Here is a 20,484-nt window from a genome sequence, read left to right on the forward strand (position 1 = left end):
TTCTCACTATCTACAGGCAACAAAATGATATTAAAATAAATTCATTGGTATTTTGATGGAGGAAAGAAAATTTAAATAGACTTAAACCCATACAGACCCAATAAATATTTTTTACAAGACTTTACTGCTGAGTGGTTGTGACCTCAACCAAGCGTCCTGTGAGTTCCTAGCTTTCGTTATATGTTTATTTAAAATCCGTTACTGTGCAATTCTGTGCATTGAAAGCACTATCAAATCACATTTTTAATATGGTTTCATGAAACTTGAATATGGTACTGAAAAAACGAACAAGTTGATGCATGAATTCAGCTTCAAGAATTAGGTTGTGTAAACGATTTTCAGGTAAATTCGTAGTGAGTTTAATTTTTACTCGATATAATTAAAGGAATATTATGGTAATATGAAATATTTAATATAGTGTTCCGTACTGGTCAGTATTCAAAAATGTTGCTCATGATTTCAGTGAAATTGATATATACAATAACTTTCTATCATACGCCATACAAGTTAATGTCGTTCCAATATGCTTATACAGCTTCGTTTCTACCTTTTATTTACATTAAAAACTAACGTATTATTCGTTAATATGTTATAAATGATTGATTTGATGCTAAATTACAAATATTTATAATTTTTGTAGACTTAATTTTTACTTATTAGTAAGCTTATTTTTGGTTCCATCACGGAACATCTGGCACTTCTTCGGCTGCAACGCCACCTAAAGACTGGCTGGTGTTGGGTGTTGATCTATCATTGTGCGAAAAATAAAACTTTGTGAAACTTGGTACTTCGATGCAATGTAAAGTGAGTATTAAAGATCTAATGATTATTTAAATGTTGTGGAAATTTGTTCTTTGTTGTAGAAATAGCTAGGTACTTATTTTATGTGATTATGATATCGGGATTGGGCCGCCATTGCTTCGATCTTCGCAGTGAAGCGAGAAAGTTAGAGTCCAGTGATTCATCGCTTATTTTTTTATGCTGCTTTTTGATTTATATCGTTGTTTTCCCGCTAAATTCTAGATAATTGCAAGAAGAAAATCTCTCGCATGCAATGGCTAGTTGAGTTCTGCTATATCATATTTGGAGCTTGCGTATAATTGTGCAATTTTTATGTTCCTAACGATTTGTTAGAAACTGATCGTATTTCTTAAGAATATTCGGCATAATATCAATTTGAAACTAGTGGGTGATGAGTAAAACTTATTTAAGTGATATATTGATCTAATATGTCATTTGTGAGCTATTTCAGGATTTTGGGGGGTTATGTGGGGGTGCGCGACCGTTGATGGGGTCTTAGGGAGTGAGGGGGAACCTCCACAGTGAAGCGAGTGGTGATGGGTTGACGGTTGGTTGGAGTGATGGGGAGAGGCTTGCCAATTGGTTGAGGAGCAGCTGCGCATAGCGCGTGGGGAAAGCTCATTGGTTGCGGCTCTTGGTTGTGTGGCGCGCTCGTCATGCGCAACGGCTGCGCGTGAGGGAGAGATGGGGGTATTGGATGGAATTGAGGAGTGTAGCGGGGGAATTCTTTGTGGCGTGTGTTGCGTGTGGGGTATAGTTGGGGGATTGTGTGAGCCGGTTGGTGCGCGGGAGACGTTGGACGAAGGTCTTTGTGTTAGTTGGTGACGGAGTTGCTGGTGGAAGGGCCGTGCCGGTACGGCTACCGCGTTATTGCAACTCTAGCTGATGGTATGTATATATATTTTTACAATTTCATGTGTATCCAAACGTCAAGTGCAACATTCCGATCATTGATCTTTGTATATGAAAGAATTGCACAATTCCACGAAATATTATAGTTGTGTTCGGTTGCTTACGCTTGCGGAGTTGGCCGTGGAATGGCGTCGGTTCCTCCTAGCCTACTGCGCATGCGCGCGTATGGCGTCAGTAGCACACCTGAGATGCGCGTGCTGAGCTTATTTTAACCCCGATTCGGAACTTACTTCTTTAAGACCAGCAATTGAAAGGTATTTGTTGCATAATTAATCGCCTGTTGCGTAATTTTTGTCGAATCTTTTGATTGTTTAAGTTTACCATATGTGTAGTACAGTAGTAGAGCTAGAGAAACTGCGAGGCTGAAAGCCAACACAACAGCGTCACTGCGCAGTCGTATCCGTGCCGAGTATTGATTTTCTGCTGCAGGGCGAGCCCAAGTTGGTTTCTTTTACGCGCTCAACAGATCTCGGGTGTGGAATTTGTTTTGTTGATAGTGATCAATATATGATCCGGTTTTGTTGTAGGACTATCTAGTTCACCGCGTACTTGGAAGTTTGGCATATGTCGGCTATTTCGGCCATGAATTACTATTCATCTCGCATTTTCTTTACTGTCTAGCGGTCTAGCCTACGCTGGGGCTGGAAAAATATCGATTAGCCTATTGCGTTATATAGGTAGGTAAGAAAGTAATTCAGCAAATATTACCTAAATTTAATCGAATTGCATGTAGAATTGTCCATCTTTTCATAGGTAACTTCAAATTTGTAGTGAAAGTAATACGGGTAGCCTATTGGAATACCAATTTTTTAATTCGGGAACTATATTTTGTCTTAGGCCTAGTTGAATTTGTCGAAATTCCGCAGGTCCGCACAGCCAAAGTTAGGCAATAGTTATTATTCTTCTAATTTTCTTGTGAAATTGAACCAGATGTGAGCATTGAATGCTGACTTACCTAATAATAAATTTTTACTTCTACCTAAATATGACTGGCTAGCTACCTACATTTAGGAGTTGAAATGCATTTGTTTCAATTTGGCAAATAGTGTCAAAGCTGAGACTTTGATGAGATTTTAGACTCTTCCTCAAGCTCAAAGCTAATTTTTTAGTCCCATAAGTAGACCAGTTATGTATCATGGATAGCTATCATTGTCATGCATAAGAAATTGGTGTAAATCTTCAGTAGATGAGGAAATTGAAATTTATCTGACTTTAAAAAAATCTGGTTTGTCATTATGCTTGCATTGAAATGATTAGATCAGTTAACGCTTCCTAATTGGATGGATAATCCTATGTTGTGTAATGTTTAGCTTGTGTACCTAGTACCTACCATGTGTAGGATTGGTATAGGCTATCTGCAGATGTGTTGATGAATTAGGATTAATGTCGAATTTTTGTGTGCAGTTGGCATCACCACAATGGAGGAATTACTATCACTCAAGTGGAACAACCACCGATCTACCTTCATCCACGTGCTTGGCATCCTCAGGGATAAGGTTAGTGGCTAGCATACATATATCTCTCTGTTTATTGGTTGTTTATTGAACCATGTATGATGCATATATTAAAAATATTATTACTACTAATATTCTAACATCCTCGGTCTACCTTGAGACTGTGTTTTGGGTTTGAATAAATTTGTGCCCTCTGCACAAAATATTAATATTTACATAATTGTCATTGCTGGAATGCTGTGCATTATTCCCTGTCATGTCTTGCTCATTAGTATGTGGTAAATTTTTGAGATTGTATTTACACATAAAATTCTATTCGTTTTTTTACGAAATGTGCTTAATTGGGAAGATTTATAATTTTATTATTTAGTCATGTTTTTATGAAAATGCTGAATAGCAAACGAAAATGGGATCTGTCGATGATTGGATAAGAATTTGATATCTGACATAATGTATTATGCTATGAAATTTGGAAATGTTTTAACATAGCGTGGCTGTAAATGCAAGTTAACAAATTGGTTATCAATAAAAACTCGATGACTAAGATGGGCATGAACTTCTTAGTATTCTCTTTGGTGAAGAAACTGTCGGATGAGCAGATGGATTTGCCACTTACAATTGTTAGTTCAGTGTATTGAGGAGAAGTTACTATTTATCTTCAGTTCAATTAACCAGAATGATATTCTATGTGCACGATAATTAGAAAGAATTCGAGCAGACTTACTCCCAGTGACACACAATGACAAGTAACGCTTGGTGCATCATCTTGGGAACAGCATTTGGTCCACTTTTTAGGTCTAATGTACAGAAACTTACGGTACTTGAAATAATTCAGTAAAATATTTTTAACTAGTTGCCAAAGTGACAATGCTTCATACTGTTTTTAATCGTTAGTGGAAATTATGGAAAAGTTGTAGGGTTATTTCGTAATCGATCGAAAAGTGTATTATTTAGGCACGCACTAGTTTCAGCTCAATATTGAAATTTGCTTTTGTTATTGACATTGCTGTACTAGTGTACTAAGTACATTAGTGTACTCGTGTACTAATATGTGTTGTTTGTGTTTGCAGCAACTGTACACGGATGCGACCTTAGCGTGCGATGGGAAGTTCTACAGTGTGCACAAACTGGTGTTATCGACGTGTAGTGATTACTTTAGTGCTATGTTAGATCGGACTAATTGTAAAAGCCCTGTTATAGTTCTCAAAGACATCAAGTGTGAAGATTTAGAAGCCTTATTAGATTACATGTACCTGGGTGAAGTGAATGTTCGCCAAAGTGATTTAGCAACGCTCATCAAGGCTGCCGAGTGTTTAAGAGTGAAAGGTTTAGCGGTGCCCGACGATGAACCTCCAGCATCAAAGAAGAGGGAGACCCAGACTAGGCGCAACGACCCCAGCAGCAGCCCTCCAGCCAAGAGGAAGAGACGCAACGACGTCGTAGATGACGGTAGAGACGACGTTAGACCAGCGCGTGTAGACCGTAGACGGTCTTCATCACCTGCTCGCAGTTCTTCTAGACCAAAGAGCCCTGCTATTAGTTCAACTCCTCTTAGTCCTGTAAATCATCATAGATCAACTCCTCAGAAACAACAGTCTTCATCAAATAGCGACCACCACGCTGTCGAGTCTTCGCCCAAGACTAGCCATTCTGTTGCTGGTGGTGGCGGTGGTACGGACGATGGTGCGTTAGGTGACCCGGTGCACTCGTCTGAGTCAACCAACAACCAAGCCTACGCCAGCGACCAGGTGGAACCATACGTCAAAGTCGAGATGGACGATGGCAGTGGCGCCGACCTCGAAGCCTACGATCTCAGCAACGACGGAGCGTTCAAAGAAGAAGGCGAAGATGGGGGAGGGTCCACGACGGGGGACGGGGGAGGGGATCTCAGTAACGACCTCCCAGAGTTCCTGCAGCAGGCGACAGGCCCCATGGCTGGCGGCGCATTTGGTCACTCCTCCTTCTCTGGCTCTACGTCTTTCCAACCGGTAAGAGCTCTTATTTATTATTTATTAGCTTATTATGTTCTTATCTGGTATATCTATATATATATATTATCCATTAATTGAAGATGCTCTAGTTGACTAGTATTGATTGAATTCTTAACTAGTAAGTAAATTTTCGATGGATGATTTGCTTCTCATATTGCGTGGTATATTTTCTTTTTAATAATCTGCCCTGTGGAGATTAATTTTGTTTCGTAATTTGAGCGTCATTATCATGGGGATAGTTTTATAATACATATATTTGATCCTCGTTTAGGCTTGTTCATCTTAATCGCTTGTTACGAGCTTCAAATTCTGGCCTAATTTTCACCAGGTCGTGATTTCGTATTCGTAAAGTCGACTTCTTGACCTTTGTGCTGTATAACTATTTAGATTTAATTCCGTTATTTTATTTAATTTTAGTCCTAATGAATTAGTAACACTAACAATATCTCATTGAATTGCAGGGTGACTTGGCCGGTTGGCAAGGCGACGGTTCCAACGTAGGCTTCCCTCACCTCAACTTCAGTTCTGCAGAGAGCGCTAGTCAACAAAACGCACCAGGAGTAAGTATTCTTTACTTTCTGTTACTTACCCCTTGTATTTGAGACTGGAGAGAGTGCAGAGATTCTGAGCCGTCCGTACAGTCACGAGCCGCGTTTGTAACGCATAATAGAACAAATTTTTTTTTTTTGAACGGTAGAATTTTTTTATTCGATCAGAATCGTTGACTAGTCAAGTTATTGTAACGCGTAATAGAACATTTTTTTTTAACGGTAGAATTTTTTTTATTCGATCAGAATCGTTGACTAGCCAAGTTAGCAACCCTAAAACGTCGCTTTAAAAAATGAATTCATGCGAATTTTTTAATTACATATTTGTGCAACGAAAAATATTCATTTTTGCATTCCATTGTTGAAAGGATTGAGAAATATCATTTAATAATATCTTTGATTGCGAATAAATAATTAAGATAGAATTTTTGCTAACGCCGTAATAGTGCCGTATGAATAAAAGTCGCTTAAGGCTTAGCATGATTTTCATTGCGTCCAGATCTGTTGACGTCGCTAAAATAATAAATATCAAATGCGTGAATACCTTGTATAATTTTGATAATTAGTATTTTTCAAATGTTACTAGTGACTCCGAACTTGTTTAGTAATCCTTGGGGATCTGATAAGATTAAGTGGGCGTTCTTTCAAAGTCGTTCTGAGATCAGTGCCTGAACGAATGAGTGTATTTTCGCTAGTCTTTTAAGTCTGAACAAGCGAACGAGTTGCCTTCGTCAATTTATTTGTTATATTCACAATATCCTAGTAAATGAAAAAATTCCTTATAGCGCTTTTTAAGATTTTTTTGTTACTTTGATTTGTTTGAAATAAATCATATACGGGAATCGACGTATCGTGACACATTGTACGATGTATCGAGTTGATGAACATTTTAATACTCGCATATGTATCTTACATTACAATGAACTCGGCGTTTCTACCCGAGGAAATTTTCTTTGCGATTACTTTAATACTTCAACATTGAATTTTTGATGCGACTTAATTTGTCATGAATCGAATTCAGTGGATAATATTCAATAAATCAGTTTCTTGATTGAATGATTAGAAATCGCCTTTAAATTCTCGGTAGCGAACCGTGACGAGCTTTTAAAGTCATACGTAATGGAACCATTGAATTGAATGGCACGGTAGAAGTTGAGACGAGCATACCGGTTATTCGTAAAATGATCTGTAAATTACATTTGTGGCTCGCAACGTGTAAGGCCGGCTCTACCGTAACGTAGATCTCAGCACTGCCTCTCTCTCAAACCTCAAGGGTATTTTTAGGGGTAACATCACTGAACTGTTTCCTGAAGGCTTTATTCACTTGTCTATTGTATCTTGAATGTTCATTGCTCATTTTCAATGTCTTCTTTACCTGCATAACTTATCTTTAATATCAAATTGAATTGTCGATTTTCGCATTCAATATCAACTGCTGAGCCAATGGCTGTCTAATTTATCTGTCGTTAAATTTATCACCTGACAGTCGTTAATATTTAATTTAATTGCATAACGTTCAAAGTTATCTGAATCATTGAAATCTTTATGAAATAACATCATCAGATTTTGATTATCAACTGAATTTATATACATAAAAATGTATTAAAAATGTCATCTATTTATTCAAATTAAATTTTCATTCATTTAGCCGAATGTCTAATAATCGTCATTTGCAAGCGAATTTAAATCGGTGACATAACTCGTTGATGAAATGTATTAGCGTTTTGTCTGTTGATTTGTCTTCATCTTCTGCTACATCGCCGATCACGGTAAGTCCAAAGTATATTTGCCAAAAGCCTTCAGGAAACAAGCGTACCTTGGCCGGAACTTGAATCATAGCTTTCCACATAATTTCTCTCAAAAATAATCCTTTTCACTTTCAATAAAAACGGAAATAAATAGAATTTTATTATGCGGATTGTGTTGTAATTTGAAATCTTGTCTCTGAAAAAAGTTAATTTTTGGAAAATTCATTGCATTCCTTCCATTCATGAGTTTTAATACGTTCATATCGCAGTGGAAAGCTAAGTGTGTTAACCCTCACATAATTTACTGTTAACTTACTTCACCGCTACATCACTCTTCTACCACCTTCAACATCACTTCTCAACCACTACCACATCACTCTTTAACCACCATCACATCACTCTTTAACCACCATCACATCACTCATCAACCACCATCACATCACTCATCAACCACCATCACATCACTCATCAACCACCAACACATCACTCCTCATCAACCACCAACACATCACTCCTCATCAACCACCAACACATCACTCCTCATCAACCACCACATCACTCCTCATCAACCAACACATCACTCCTCATCAACCACCACATCACTCCTCAACCACCAACACATCACTCCTCGACCACCACCACATCACTCCTCAACCACCACCACATCTTTCCTCCAACAACACATCACTTCACAACCACATCTCTCAAGTTCCGTGCCAATAGTGCGGTCAGAATTATCGATCTTAGAGCAGCAAGTTGTTTGAACAATGCAATGAACATAAAAATTTTCTCGTCCATGATATATCTTTACGATGCTGTGTATCTTGCTGCAAGTAACGAATTTCATATCCATGTCATGTTTGGGGACACTTGGAAGTTTCTAAATTTGGTCGCATCATTGATTAAAAGATTCACACGTAGCAGAGCTGTTTCTCAAACGTCTTCTTAAATTTGTTTGTGGCAAGATGCATCTTCGTATCGTAATGATTGAAGCCCGGCTCTGCGGCTCATAACTTGCTCTCTAAGATGATAAAAATGATGACATGTAGTTCAGTGATGTATCGCCCCTTATCTGAGGAGCTCTAAACCAACCCGCGCCTTATTTCGAATACTCCAATGTTCCCATGATTTCTTTCATTGCATTAAATGAAATACTTGAATATATAGACACTACTATTCAATTGGTGAATTTTTGGCAGTTAGAGATCCTCAAAATTTCATATCTTGTTTGTGATTATCCATTAAAATGTGATTGTTTCATGAACGCCAGCCCCTTTCTTCGTCCGTACGAGAAATTAATCGCTTACTAATTGTTTCAATACATTTGAAAATTTTTAATGATGTAGGTTTAAAAATTACTCAGTTGTAATGAGAAATCAATAATTCGTCTTTGATTGTTGCCACTACTATCCATTATTTCCGATCTACTTTCAATTTATGTGTTCAATTTAGACACCGGTTGATTTTCTTCAATATTTTGCTGTTTTTTATGGTAAATCTGTGATCATCGTTGACGTTCAAAGATCTTTCGTCCGATTTATGGTATTTTTATGAAAATATTGGCCACTTTGCCATCTTTTTTGAATTATTTAAGCAATTTTTTGTCCTACATTTTTAACATAACATTATTCCAAAATAAGTGCGTTGAAGCTTCTTTTTACATGGTTGAAAAATAAGAATTTCATTTCTATTTATTGAGTAAATACGTTGATCCATAATTAATGCCTTGAAGTTAGAAAGAAAGGGGCTGTCGTTAAGATGTACTGCATGGCGTATTGTAGTCATGAAGGTTGGTGTACTGCTTGAATTATTTCTCGGTTTATTAATGGGTGGGTTGCTTTACACCAGACTTCATGCCTACGTTGTTTTCCATTTTTGCTGTGTTTGATATCCCACATATGAAACTGTCATGAGCAAAAGGAAACCCCCATAAGAAACGAAACGCTGATAGGATCAGTTAATTACGTGGGACAACTCAAGCAAACTTGGGTCTCGGGGAATCACGGGAGGGAGATGTCTAAGAGTTTGCTTGAGTTTCCCCCCGAGTGGTGACCGATAGCGAGACCGCGCAAAGAAATGAGTGTTGAATGCTACGAAGACGGCGATTTGGCATCGCTAAGCGAAGACTTGGTAGTGTTGGAAAATAACGTCTAAAATGCGTCAACGGCATCACAAGTTTTCTACATTATCATTGTACTATATAGAAGTGTTGTATCTGTCGATGTGTTTTTCATCATTAAATGTTAATATTACGGGTCTTTCATTTTTATTTAGAATGGCCGCCCATGCAAAATTAAATACACGGTGTTATCATATGATGCGTTAGTTGTTATTGGGTTTACAGGTTGTGTTTGCTATTGTATAAGACGCGGCTCCTCTTACAGGAGTTATGTAGACGAGGAGGAGGAGTGAGGCAAGGTTCAGCTGCGCTGGCTTCACATGCGTTCAAAAACTCGTCAGGCCTCCAGCCCGCCTTAACTGACTTCTCTTCTTCGTCTGTACATAGCTTCTCTGAGCCTCCTCAAACGATGTTCTCGGACACCATCACACTGGACACATTGCCTGCGCGACATAAATGTCTTTTTTGTGGCAAACAATTTGGTTCACCTAAAGATCTACGGCGTCACGTCCTAACGCACACCGGCGAAAAACCTCACGCTTGTCCGCTTTGTCCGTACCGCGCCGCTCTGAAAGGCAACCTCAAAGTCCATGTAATGGGCGTGCATAAGAAGTTTCTCGTACCCGTCGAAACTGATGTTAATATGACCACTTGAATCGCCATATACTCGCGAAAGTAAAACTGAAAATCACGCACATCTACTTGAACATTGAAGAAATGTGTGACATTCCTCGAGTGTCAATTATAAATAGATTATTCTTCGACTACGGTCCAAAGAATGATAAAGAATTTTGCGCGTTCTGTACTTGATATTTCACGCTTATTCATTGATGATGATTTATATTATTGGTGTTGAAATCGGTGATGACAGATTCTTGTAGTTTTTCAAGATCTTGGAAAAAGTATATTAAACTTTATTGAAAATTGGCATTGTTATACGTAGATAGGGTTTAAGTTACAGGAATGTTATTATTGCATCATGTGAAGTTGAAGGCCAAGTCGCAAATTGTATGCTGGACAGTTCAAGACATGGGACGTTCTTTTCATACATTCATCATAGAATGGGAGACTGCGCTGTTTATTTTTCGACTTTCAACTATGAATTTTCAACATAGGACTTTTTTTATGCAATATAGTTTTCAATTGTATTAGAGAACTTGCACGAGCTCTGCGGTCCTCGGTTTATTTCTTCAGCGTACGGATTATAATACATTATTTTCACTTCGCATATAATTTGTCTTTTTAAGGGTTCGATTTGTACTGTTGTTTTATTTTGAGGCGTCTCGTTTTAATTTGGCTGGGAATCGATACATTTCGAGAATCGATCTTTAATTTGAGTGCTCTGTCAATTGTTCACTGTAGCTATTCTCCGAGCTAGTACACCTTGCAACTGGATAGCTGCATGGGTCTAAATAATAGGTTTCGTGTAAATCAATGTGCTATCGTGGAGAAATGGTAAATTGCTGTGTCATCCACTGAGGGTCGATGTTGCGTTCATTTACAGGCTGTGAGCGCTGTGGGTGGCGACTTACAGCAATATTCGTCACTTCAATTACCTCCTCCAAACCTTCTAGAAAACTCGGACGCAAAATCCATGATGTCGCGCGCGAGAACACGGCGTCCTGACCAGCTTAGCAGTCATGGTGATACCGCCGCCAAATCCAGTGGCATGCATTGCAGTATTTGCGGGCGCCTCTTCCTGCGACTGCAAGACTTCAGCAGACATCAACTTGTTCACACAGGAGAGAAACCCTTCGCGTGTCCTCATTGTCCGCATCGGGCAAATAGAAAATCTAACTTACGACTGCATATACTTACGCAGCATGGAGCTGGTGTAGACACGTCTGCTCCGGATAACCGAACCATGAGATGTACCATTTCGCTGTAGCGTCGTCACTCGTTGAACAAACTTCCTCATGGCCGTCTCATGAGTGGTTATTGTGTCTGAAATGTCCGTCTGGATGATTTCTCGTTCTTGGAGGCTTGACCATCGAACATTGAATCGGTGTTAGCCTAAAACTGGTCTCAATTGTGGGGTTGGGTAATCATGTGTTGATGATTTTATTTTCTTTGCTGTCGTTTCATATCTGTTGTAAGAGCGTTTTCATTACTCTCCGGAAACGAAAAAATAGCGTCCACTTCACATCTTTGCACTCCGGCTTCAGCTCATTGGTGATTCCGCACCCTCCGTCTCCTGTGGGCGATTGATGATTTTCTACTGCTACTCCTCTGATAATTGAGACCTTACTTCAACCTTCGATATTATTGTCGTTTTCGGTGTGAAATAGTTTCGATATTATTGCACTTGTAAGACACTACAATCTTTACATCTCTACTTATTCATCAATTTGTCCTTTTCGTCATCATTTTAACCGTGAATTTTCGTGGAACTCGCACTTACTCATGATAGTTTTTAAGACCAGCGGTTGATTCCTTCATAGCGGTAGTGTAAATAAGATGTGAATCTGCGACCAAATAATGCTTGTCAGTCTAGGGAGATAGACTGATGGCTGAGTTGCATTGTTTGATGTTCTGTTGCAGACGAACCAAGCAAGTATCCTGAGAGCTCTGTCTGCCGCGGGTTCTAAGTTCCTACTGCCAAAACCGGCTCCAGAGGCCAGAGTAGACGAATCACTGTGCAGTGAATGTCCTCTGTGTGGCAAGAAATGTTACGGACGCAACCGCAAGCAAAACTTGGCCCACCACATGGTTACACACAACAACGATCGTGGACTTGTTTGTAATCTGTGTCCTTATCGGGCATCTTTCTCCTCCCAACTGCTGCGTCACATCACTCAAGTGCACTCGCCGACCGTTCATGATTTCTCGTTTGTCAACTCGCGCAGTTGAGCTATCGCGGACTCTCGATCCATAACCGACAATATAGTGTTGTCGATGGCTGCTTATTCAATGCAGATATTCAGATTTCACGAAATAACCTTCTGTGTTGGAGTTGTGCCGAGAACTGATTCCGCTCTTCAGTGATGATTTGGGTTAGATGGTGTTGACGGTGTTGCTTGCATAAATTTTGATGGCACAATCTATGTATATTTGAGTTGGTACTATTGCCTTATTGCAGGCATCGGACACTTCGTGCATCGATGTGTGGATGGCCAATGCTACCTCGTCTGAGGGAAAGTCATCTGTACATCATCACGTTGATCCTCGCCTCCCTCATCTCATGCCTGAAGCTCGTCTTACTGTTCCTCGTCCTTCTGCCACCGTATGTCCTCTGCAATGTCCTGCATGCGGCAAACTGTTTGAAGGACGCAACAAGAAACAGAACCTGAAGCACCATTACATGACACACACCGGTGAACGGCGTTATGCTTGCCCGTTCTGTGGTCATCGTACAGCACACAAGTGGCATCTCAAGACCCATGTCATGAGACGGCACCCTGATCGCGTCATGGAGAGTACAGTCGCTTGGCTCGGATTTAAAACCTTGGATATTTCAGACGCTAATGAAAAATCGGCTCCCTCTAATGTAGAGAACTTGGTTGAACAGTTCTCTATGACACAGGAGTTAGTAACTTCACAATCGTCCATTGGTGGATTGCGTGTGTCTACTGCCAAGAGACCGAATTCCCATAACAAGTTGGAACAATTTAAGAATGCACAAATTTTTCTAGATAGGAAATCGTTCGACCTTGAAAATGCGTCACAAAATAATGTACACGACATGAAATTTCGTTGTGACGACACTGGGAGTTAGTATCAAGAGCCTTTTTTTAGGACATTTCTGGACACTTCTCTCCAACCTCATTTCGAGAAGTTGTGAATAATAAAATATGAATCGAAGAAATTTTAAAATATTCTGCTAAGGTGTGATGACTTTCAGTGCGACTATTAATCATTTCCGACGTATATTTTCTGAAATTTTCTCATGACCGCCCGAGAAGCTCTCTTTTTAGACCTCATTTCGAAGTTTCCTATCCTATATTATGTTGTATGATTATGTTGAGTGCATAGGCGGGATCATAAAGTGTGTTTAGAGTAAGCTCATGCTTGGCTGGGAATTGAGCGGTCAACCACTAAGGTGGTGTTGGTGTTTCCAGGAAGCGGACTTGGGGCAGAGCCGACAATGGGACGTGGTGCCTGCTGCACCACTCCAACATCTTATAAACTCCGCTGCGTGTCCATTTTGCAACAAAGAATTTTTTGGCCCCTACAGGAAGAGCAATCTTAAGCAACACATTTCCATTCACACTGGGGAAAAGCGCTTCGTGTGCTCCTTCTGCCCTCATCGTGCTAACAGAAAAAACAACGTCAAGATGCACATGAAATTTGTGCATGGTGTCGAACAGGAACAATGAAAGGAAATGTGCGTATCTCTCGAGATCAAGTGAGACGTGCCGAAAAGTTGAGTGAAATGCAACGCAATGTAAATTGGGTGTTGCTTGCAAGTTTAATGTACCTCTTCAACATTCAGTTCTAACTAACTTCTGAATTATTCACTCTGATTGCTCTGAATGTTGAACCCGAATTCTAAGGACTGAAATGTTAGTTTCAAGATGGCCTGAAATTAACCGTAGTTTTGGCTGTCTTGAGGTAAATAGAGCGTCGAGAGATGCTTCATTTAGCTGCTAGTATGTGTGTGTCGTGACGCTACTAGTTTGGACGCTCCATTGAAACGCGGTATTATTGTTACAGGTGAGGCTGAGACAGCTGCTCTCTATCTCTTCTTCACTGCATAAACTCCAGCCTAGCTTCAAGAGCAAGGAGCCCACGCTCGATAGTGTGTCGTGTACCGTGTGCCACAAGTTGTTCAGTGGTCCAAATAGAAAACAAGTCTTGAGACGCCATCTCATAATTCACACCGGTGATCGCCCCTATGCTTGTAAACTGTGCCCTTATCGCGCCAACCAGAAAAGTAATTTGACAGTTCACGTTCTCTCGGTGCATGGCAAGGACCCTTTGTGTAGTGCCAGTTCTGCTCCTACGTCCACCACCATGTCTCCTGACCATCACGAAGAGTTGTCTTGAGGAAATTAGTCCAACTTTATGCCTTCTAAAGACCGGCTGAAATAATTCTAGTCATCAGAATGTGCTATAGATACGGTTGCTCTGCTTTGTTTTACTTCGTTTCTTATATGCACTGAAAGTTATCGATTTTTTAATGTGAAGCGCCGCTCGAAATTAAGCTCCCTCTCCGAAAAGAAAAAAAGTGTCAAATTTCGACAACCGAGATTTTGAGTGCTCATTCCAATTTTCACGCAGCGCAAGAATGTTTTGTTTCGTTTTATTAAACGTAACGTAAAGTATCACGCGGAGAAGATGGAAGTGAGTTTAGCCCCTGTTGTCTTGCAGAGCGTGGGTGTGCGGTGTCCATGGTGCATCAAGGTGTTCTATGGACGTAACAAAAAGCAAGACTGTAAGCGACATCTTCTATCACACACCGGAGAGCGTCCCTTCTCCTGTCCACACTGCCCTTACCGCGCCGCTCTCAAAGGCAACCTCAAGAAACATCTATTCACTCACGAACGAACACACGTGTTCTCGGCTGAAGCTCTACCTCACAAAAACTCGGATAATTCCCCTTCTCTCGGCTCTAAAATTCCGCTAACGTCCCTATCGAATGTCTCGACATCGGCTTCCTTTCTTGATGCGTATGTGAATTATACTCCGTAAATTTTAGCTGTAGAATCTTTTAAAGCTTTGGTGGTTACATGTTGGAAGGTTTGTTATGGTTTAAGGGGCGGAGCGGAGAAGTTAGACGGAGGCACAAGTGACAAAGACCCTGTTGTTGGTGTTTCAGGGGTGCAACGTGTGGCCCTCGCTTCCTTCTGCCGTCAATCCAGCTTTATTTGCTGCTGTTGCGGCCGTCTCAGCTCCTTTCACTGAAGGACTGAGTCAACTGAACTTGGGTGGACATCAATCGTCATCTTCTCTATCTACGCAATATGTCACTTGCGATATATGTCAAAAGCGCTTCGTGGGCATCAATAGGAAGTATCTGCTGAAACGTCACAAGATTACTCACTCGGGAGAGAAACCGTTTCATTGTCCTTACTGTAGTCATCGTGCTAACATAAAACAGAATCTCGACATGCACATCAAGCGAAAACACTGGGACAAGCTTTTCTCTCTTGCTCAATCTGGACCTGTAGATATGTCCTCGAATCATATATTCCTTCGAGAGGAAGAAAGTGGTAGCTCGTGATTTCAATTTTGTAAAAATTTATTCTAGACCGGCGAAGAAAAGTCCTTGTAGATGGCTGAGCAGAAAATTATTTGATGCCATGTAATACATTTCAGGTTTCTTCCGTCGACCGCGGAGCCTTGCACACGCAAGTATGTCCCATCTGTAACAAGGTATTTGACCGAGAAAATCCATCATGGAGCAAGAAATACAACCGTCACATGATAGCTCACAGTGGCAGTAAGCCCTTCAAGTGTTATTTCTGCGATTACCGAAGCTCCAGGAAAGATAGCGTCAAACGACACGTCAAGTTGCGCCACGGTCCTCAGTTAGCTTTGGCTGGATTTGGACCATCTCTACTCGGTGTGGTTCAAGTTGTTGAAAATTTGCCACTCCACTAATAAGCTCGAAGTGCGCTAATCGGATGGAAAATTTACATCCTAGTGTTTTATTTTCATCCAAATGCAAGTTTACTCTCTCCTGCTACATAATCTCAGCAGCGTTGGAATGGACATCGGTGAACTAATTTGAATCAAGTTTCCCAGTCAATCAGTAATTTTTATTGCGGTCTAAATAGTGGCGGATAGCCCAACTGTTGCCACTACTAGCGACTAAATTGTCATGAAATGCAAAGTATGCGGTTGAGATCAGTTGGTGTAGATCTCATGGCAGTTCCATGTGTTACAGGCGCCAGTATCTCGGAGCCTTGAAGAGCTCATGTTGTGGCTGGACGATGAAAGGCGCTGTCGTGTGTGCGGCAAGCAGTTTTTGCCTGTGACGCCATGGAAACAACGCTTGGACCGACACATCAACACTCACTCAGGGGCTCGTCCATTTGCGTGTCCGTGTTGCTCTCACCAGTGTGCGCGCAAAGATGCCCTCAAACTCCACATGACCCGGCGACACGGAGTTGTCTTGCTTGCTAAGAAGTACACTTCAGAAACCGCGACATCCACAACCGCCGTACCTTCTGCCGCCGTATCACTTTCTCAAGAAGTTGTAACAATCGCCAAAAATCTCTCGTCTCGCACACAAGGCGATCGATCAAGTTCAGACTCGTACGTCAGTGGAGGCACAACGGAAACTCATGCGAATCCGTTGCATTCTGTTTTCTCCGGTTCTTCTTCATCTTGTTTTGATTTCAGTTTCTCGAAAGCAGATTAATTTACGACAAAATCGCTCAAACTTCCGCAACAAAAGCGAAGCTACGAGCGATAGCTACTAAAGTGCGACAACAAAGATTGAAGTTATCGTGAAAACTTGAGCAACTTCAGTTTCTTGTAAAGATCATTATTTTGTATAGTGTTAAAATTTTTCGGAAATTTGATTGGAATTGGTCATGCTGTTGCAGACGAGTGGCTGCAGTGACGGCAAGTTAGAGGACCGAAATTCGGATGCAACTCTTGAATCGCCTAATGAGAAAGGCTCTAAACCGTCATCTGGTTTTCTGCTGGAGGACTTTTGGCCAACTTCTTTGTTTGAAACTGCTTCCAACGCACCTGTTGAGCGGCGCACGTGCCCTTACTGCCGCAAGGTCTTCACTATGGCCACATGGAAGCAGAAACTAGAGCGTCATATGCTGATCCATACCGGTGTCAAACCATACCTATGTCCGCATTGTCCGCACCGCAGCAACAGAAAAGATAATTTACGGCACCACGTCGTTTCCATGCACAAGCAGGCTTTCGATTCTTCTGCTTGTCGGCCCACGCCTTGGCTGTGATTCCGACAAATGATCGATTTTGGTTTAAAATGTACGTTGAGTTTATATTAGGTGTTCGTTCATTTTTTCGGAAAGAAAGTTGTGACTTGTGAGATCGTTTTATTATTGTGAGAAAGACTTGTGAGATCGTTTTATTATTACTTGATATAGGTTTATTTGAAAATACAGATTTTGATTTAAGAAATACTTCAAATAGAAGTAATTTGAGTAGTCTGGTTGAATGAAAACGCAATGTCACATGAGAAACTTTCATACGACTAAGGGCGTAATTTAAATAATAAATGATGACTTCTTTGTCAGAAAATTATGCCAAGTAACTGTACATTCGTAATAATTATTGCTATTAAATTATGACTTCATTTTAATCTTTCAGTGTCCTTTATTATCTATGTAGGTTAGTGTAAATTTTGGTTCGGTAAAAATACTGTAGGTAATACTCACGTTCCTGATGAAGCCTGACCCAGGCCGTTCAAATTGAATTGAAATCTTTGGTATTAGTTTTCAAATTTCCCCAAAAATTTAATTATTTTATAATTCGCGTCATTAACTAATTTTAGGTTTCAATTGTTATTCCAACAGCTAGTGAAAGGCCGCTCGCCAAACGCACGAATTTTTTTTCCTATCTCTATACAGGATGCATATAAAAAGTTATGAATTCGCTCTAACGTCTTAAGGAAGTTTAATTCAGCTTCGTCAAACTAACTGCCGAGATTTTTGAAATTTTATTGGTGAAACACAGTATGTGGGGTGACTGAGATCGCCAAGTGTTGCGCTGCATTCTGTTATCATTGTTTCTACAAGAGCATTTGATGCTGATATACCTCGACATCCACCTTAGCGACTCTTGTGAACATATGGTATCACTCGCGGAGTCGGAATCAAGGTTTTGCTATTAATTACCAATATTATGGCAAATTTAGTAACAGCAACTTGATATATCATCGACAGCAGACAAAACATTCAGCGGGTGAGACGGTGCCATTGGAGGTACCTGTATATCGTTTCCCGCACGCCCCGAATTCATCTAATGAATTTGAACAGCTTACGTAGCGTATTTTTGCAGGCTGATGTGACTTCAACCCCGCCTGATGGAATATGCGTTATCCAGAGAGCAACTTCCTCTCATTTGAAGACGACAGTGAGCCGCAGTCGCAGCGTCTACAGAGTCCGCTCCTTTGACATATCCGACACTCCCTTGCGACCTAGGCCTGACTTAGCTGTACGCGTCAATGATATTAGAGCATCTACTTCTAATTGTTCTCGAGACGTCGCACTTGTTAATTCTGAAGCAACACAACAGGCTTTGAGTAGAAATAACGATTGTAGTACTGCGATTTCATCTGAATTGCCTGCTCAAACAAAATCTTCCAATTGGGCGACAAGTTCAGTTCAATTTCCTGAAAATCCTTGCGATTCGGCCAAAAACGAAATGCATGGTTTAAGGATAGTGTCCTGCAAATCCAGTTTTTCGACTTCATCCAATGATGCCAAAACTGTAGTGAATGATAACCTCGTTCCAGCTTGGAGTCAGAATCCTGATGAATTCGCTGCTTCTGGAGGACAGAGTGAGGACTTCGACGGTGATAGCCGAAGCTGGGGAAATGATACGATTGATATGACAATTTCTAATTCTAACCTACGGGAAAGTCTACCAACAGATGACATGAAAGTCTCGTTGCCTCCTCCACTTCTATGCCCAGTGTGTGGTCGTGCTGTGTATGGTAGAAATCGCAAACAAAACATGGAGAATCACATGCTAACTCACTCGAAAGTTCGGCCACACAAGTGTTCTCTGTGTTCCTACAGTTCTATCCAATTAGGTAACCTCAATCGACATTTGCGCAACGTTCATAAGATCTTGAGGTCAGATTCCGAAAGCTCTTCCGTTGTCCCTGCAAGTCTCTGGATTGGTAGCCTGCCTTCCGGCTCTGATGACATAGGGTTTCCAGTCTTGTCTAATTTGTTTGATAACATTGACGACGATCTTTTGAGAGAACCAAGCCAGTAAAACTAGTCTCGTAAATTGTAACATTAATCGTAAAATTAATCTTGTGGTTTTCTGATCAAAGTTCTGGATTGTAACTAATTCACAATCATTTGATTTGTTGCGTCTTGTAGTCTTGCGGAATAAATTGACCTGCCCTTTACCTTCCAATGTTTGAATATCCTTACAAGTTATTTGAATTCGCGGTTTTGTTTTAGAGTAGCATTCTAACTGATCCAAGTATTATATTGGCTGGCTAGTATGGAAATTTAAATATTTTTTGACGTCAGCACGCGATTGTTTTCATGGCGCATTGAATCCAATTAACTTATATTTTCTCGATAGCAAACGCTTCTGTCATTTATCAATCGATATTCTTTTTGTCTGCAGATTTCGACAATAACTGTCAGCTTTTTAAGATTCTTGATGGCCTCATGAACATAAATAACCGACATAAGTATGTTTTTTGCGACCTAGCGTCTGCTGCTGAATCGTTTAGTTGAATGGGAAGTTGGGAACCAAAACTAAATGGCGGATATAACGTTGACAGGCTGTTGTGTTGCAGGCTTTCGACTGCACAGACGGCGCGTTGCCTCTGCAATCGTATCCGCCGCTATCAGGCGATTTGGGCCCTGGTTTGGAGTGTGACAAATGTCCTCGCGTTTTCTATGGCAGCAGTCGCAAGTATCGTCTCGACCGTCACCTCCTCACTCATTCCGGAGAGAAGCCATTTCATTGTTCCATGTGTCCATACCGTGCTACTCAGCAGGGCAACCTTAACAGGCACATCAAATCCGTGCATTGTGGTGTTAGGAACAGTCAGTTTCCACCAGAAGTTGCAGAATCGTCCGCTACTACCATCTCACCCATATTCAACATCAAGCCTTGAATATGAGGTCTTTCGAGTAGGAAAGTTTCTGAACTCGTTCCCGAATATGCCAGAAAATTGCGTGCTTTAGGAATCAAGCGTACATCTGTGTGATGTCTTTATAAATTGATTATTTAGCTTATATAGTTACTTTACAATGGACATTGTACCCGGAAGTTTGACGTTAGGGATTG

At 40.6% G+C, this 20,484-nt stretch overlaps 1 protein-coding gene across 50 annotated transcripts in view; it reads left to right on the forward strand.

The window, feature by feature from the left end:
• Positions 1-687: 687 nt before the first annotated feature.
• The window catches only part of LOC108664648 (longitudinals lacking protein, isoforms A/B/D/L), a 55,072-nt gene continuing 35,275 nt past the window's right edge, over positions 688-20,484 (forward strand). For 11 of the 50 annotated variants that reach the window (XM_047885808.1, XM_018151303.2, XM_018151299.2 and 8 more), the window contains exons 1-4: positions 1,565-1,689; positions 3,118-3,209; positions 4,238-5,155; positions 5,620-5,718. In XM_047885808.1, the coding sequence (XP_047741764.1) occupies positions 3,132-3,209; positions 4,238-5,155; positions 5,620-5,718 (1,095 nt within the window). In that variant the 5' untranslated portion in view covers positions 1,565-1,689; positions 3,118-3,131. The other 39 variants (XM_047885800.1, XM_018151273.2, XM_018151278.2 and 36 more) reach the window with 22 other exon arrangements.

The sequence above is a fragment of the Hyalella azteca genome, unplaced genomic scaffold, assembly GCF_000764305.2.
Source record: "Hyalella azteca isolate HAZT.00-mixed unplaced genomic scaffold, Hazt_2.0.2 contig3126, whole genome shotgun sequence".
NCBI classification, from domain to species: Eukaryota; Metazoa; Arthropoda; class Malacostraca; order Amphipoda; family Hyalellidae; genus Hyalella; species Hyalella azteca.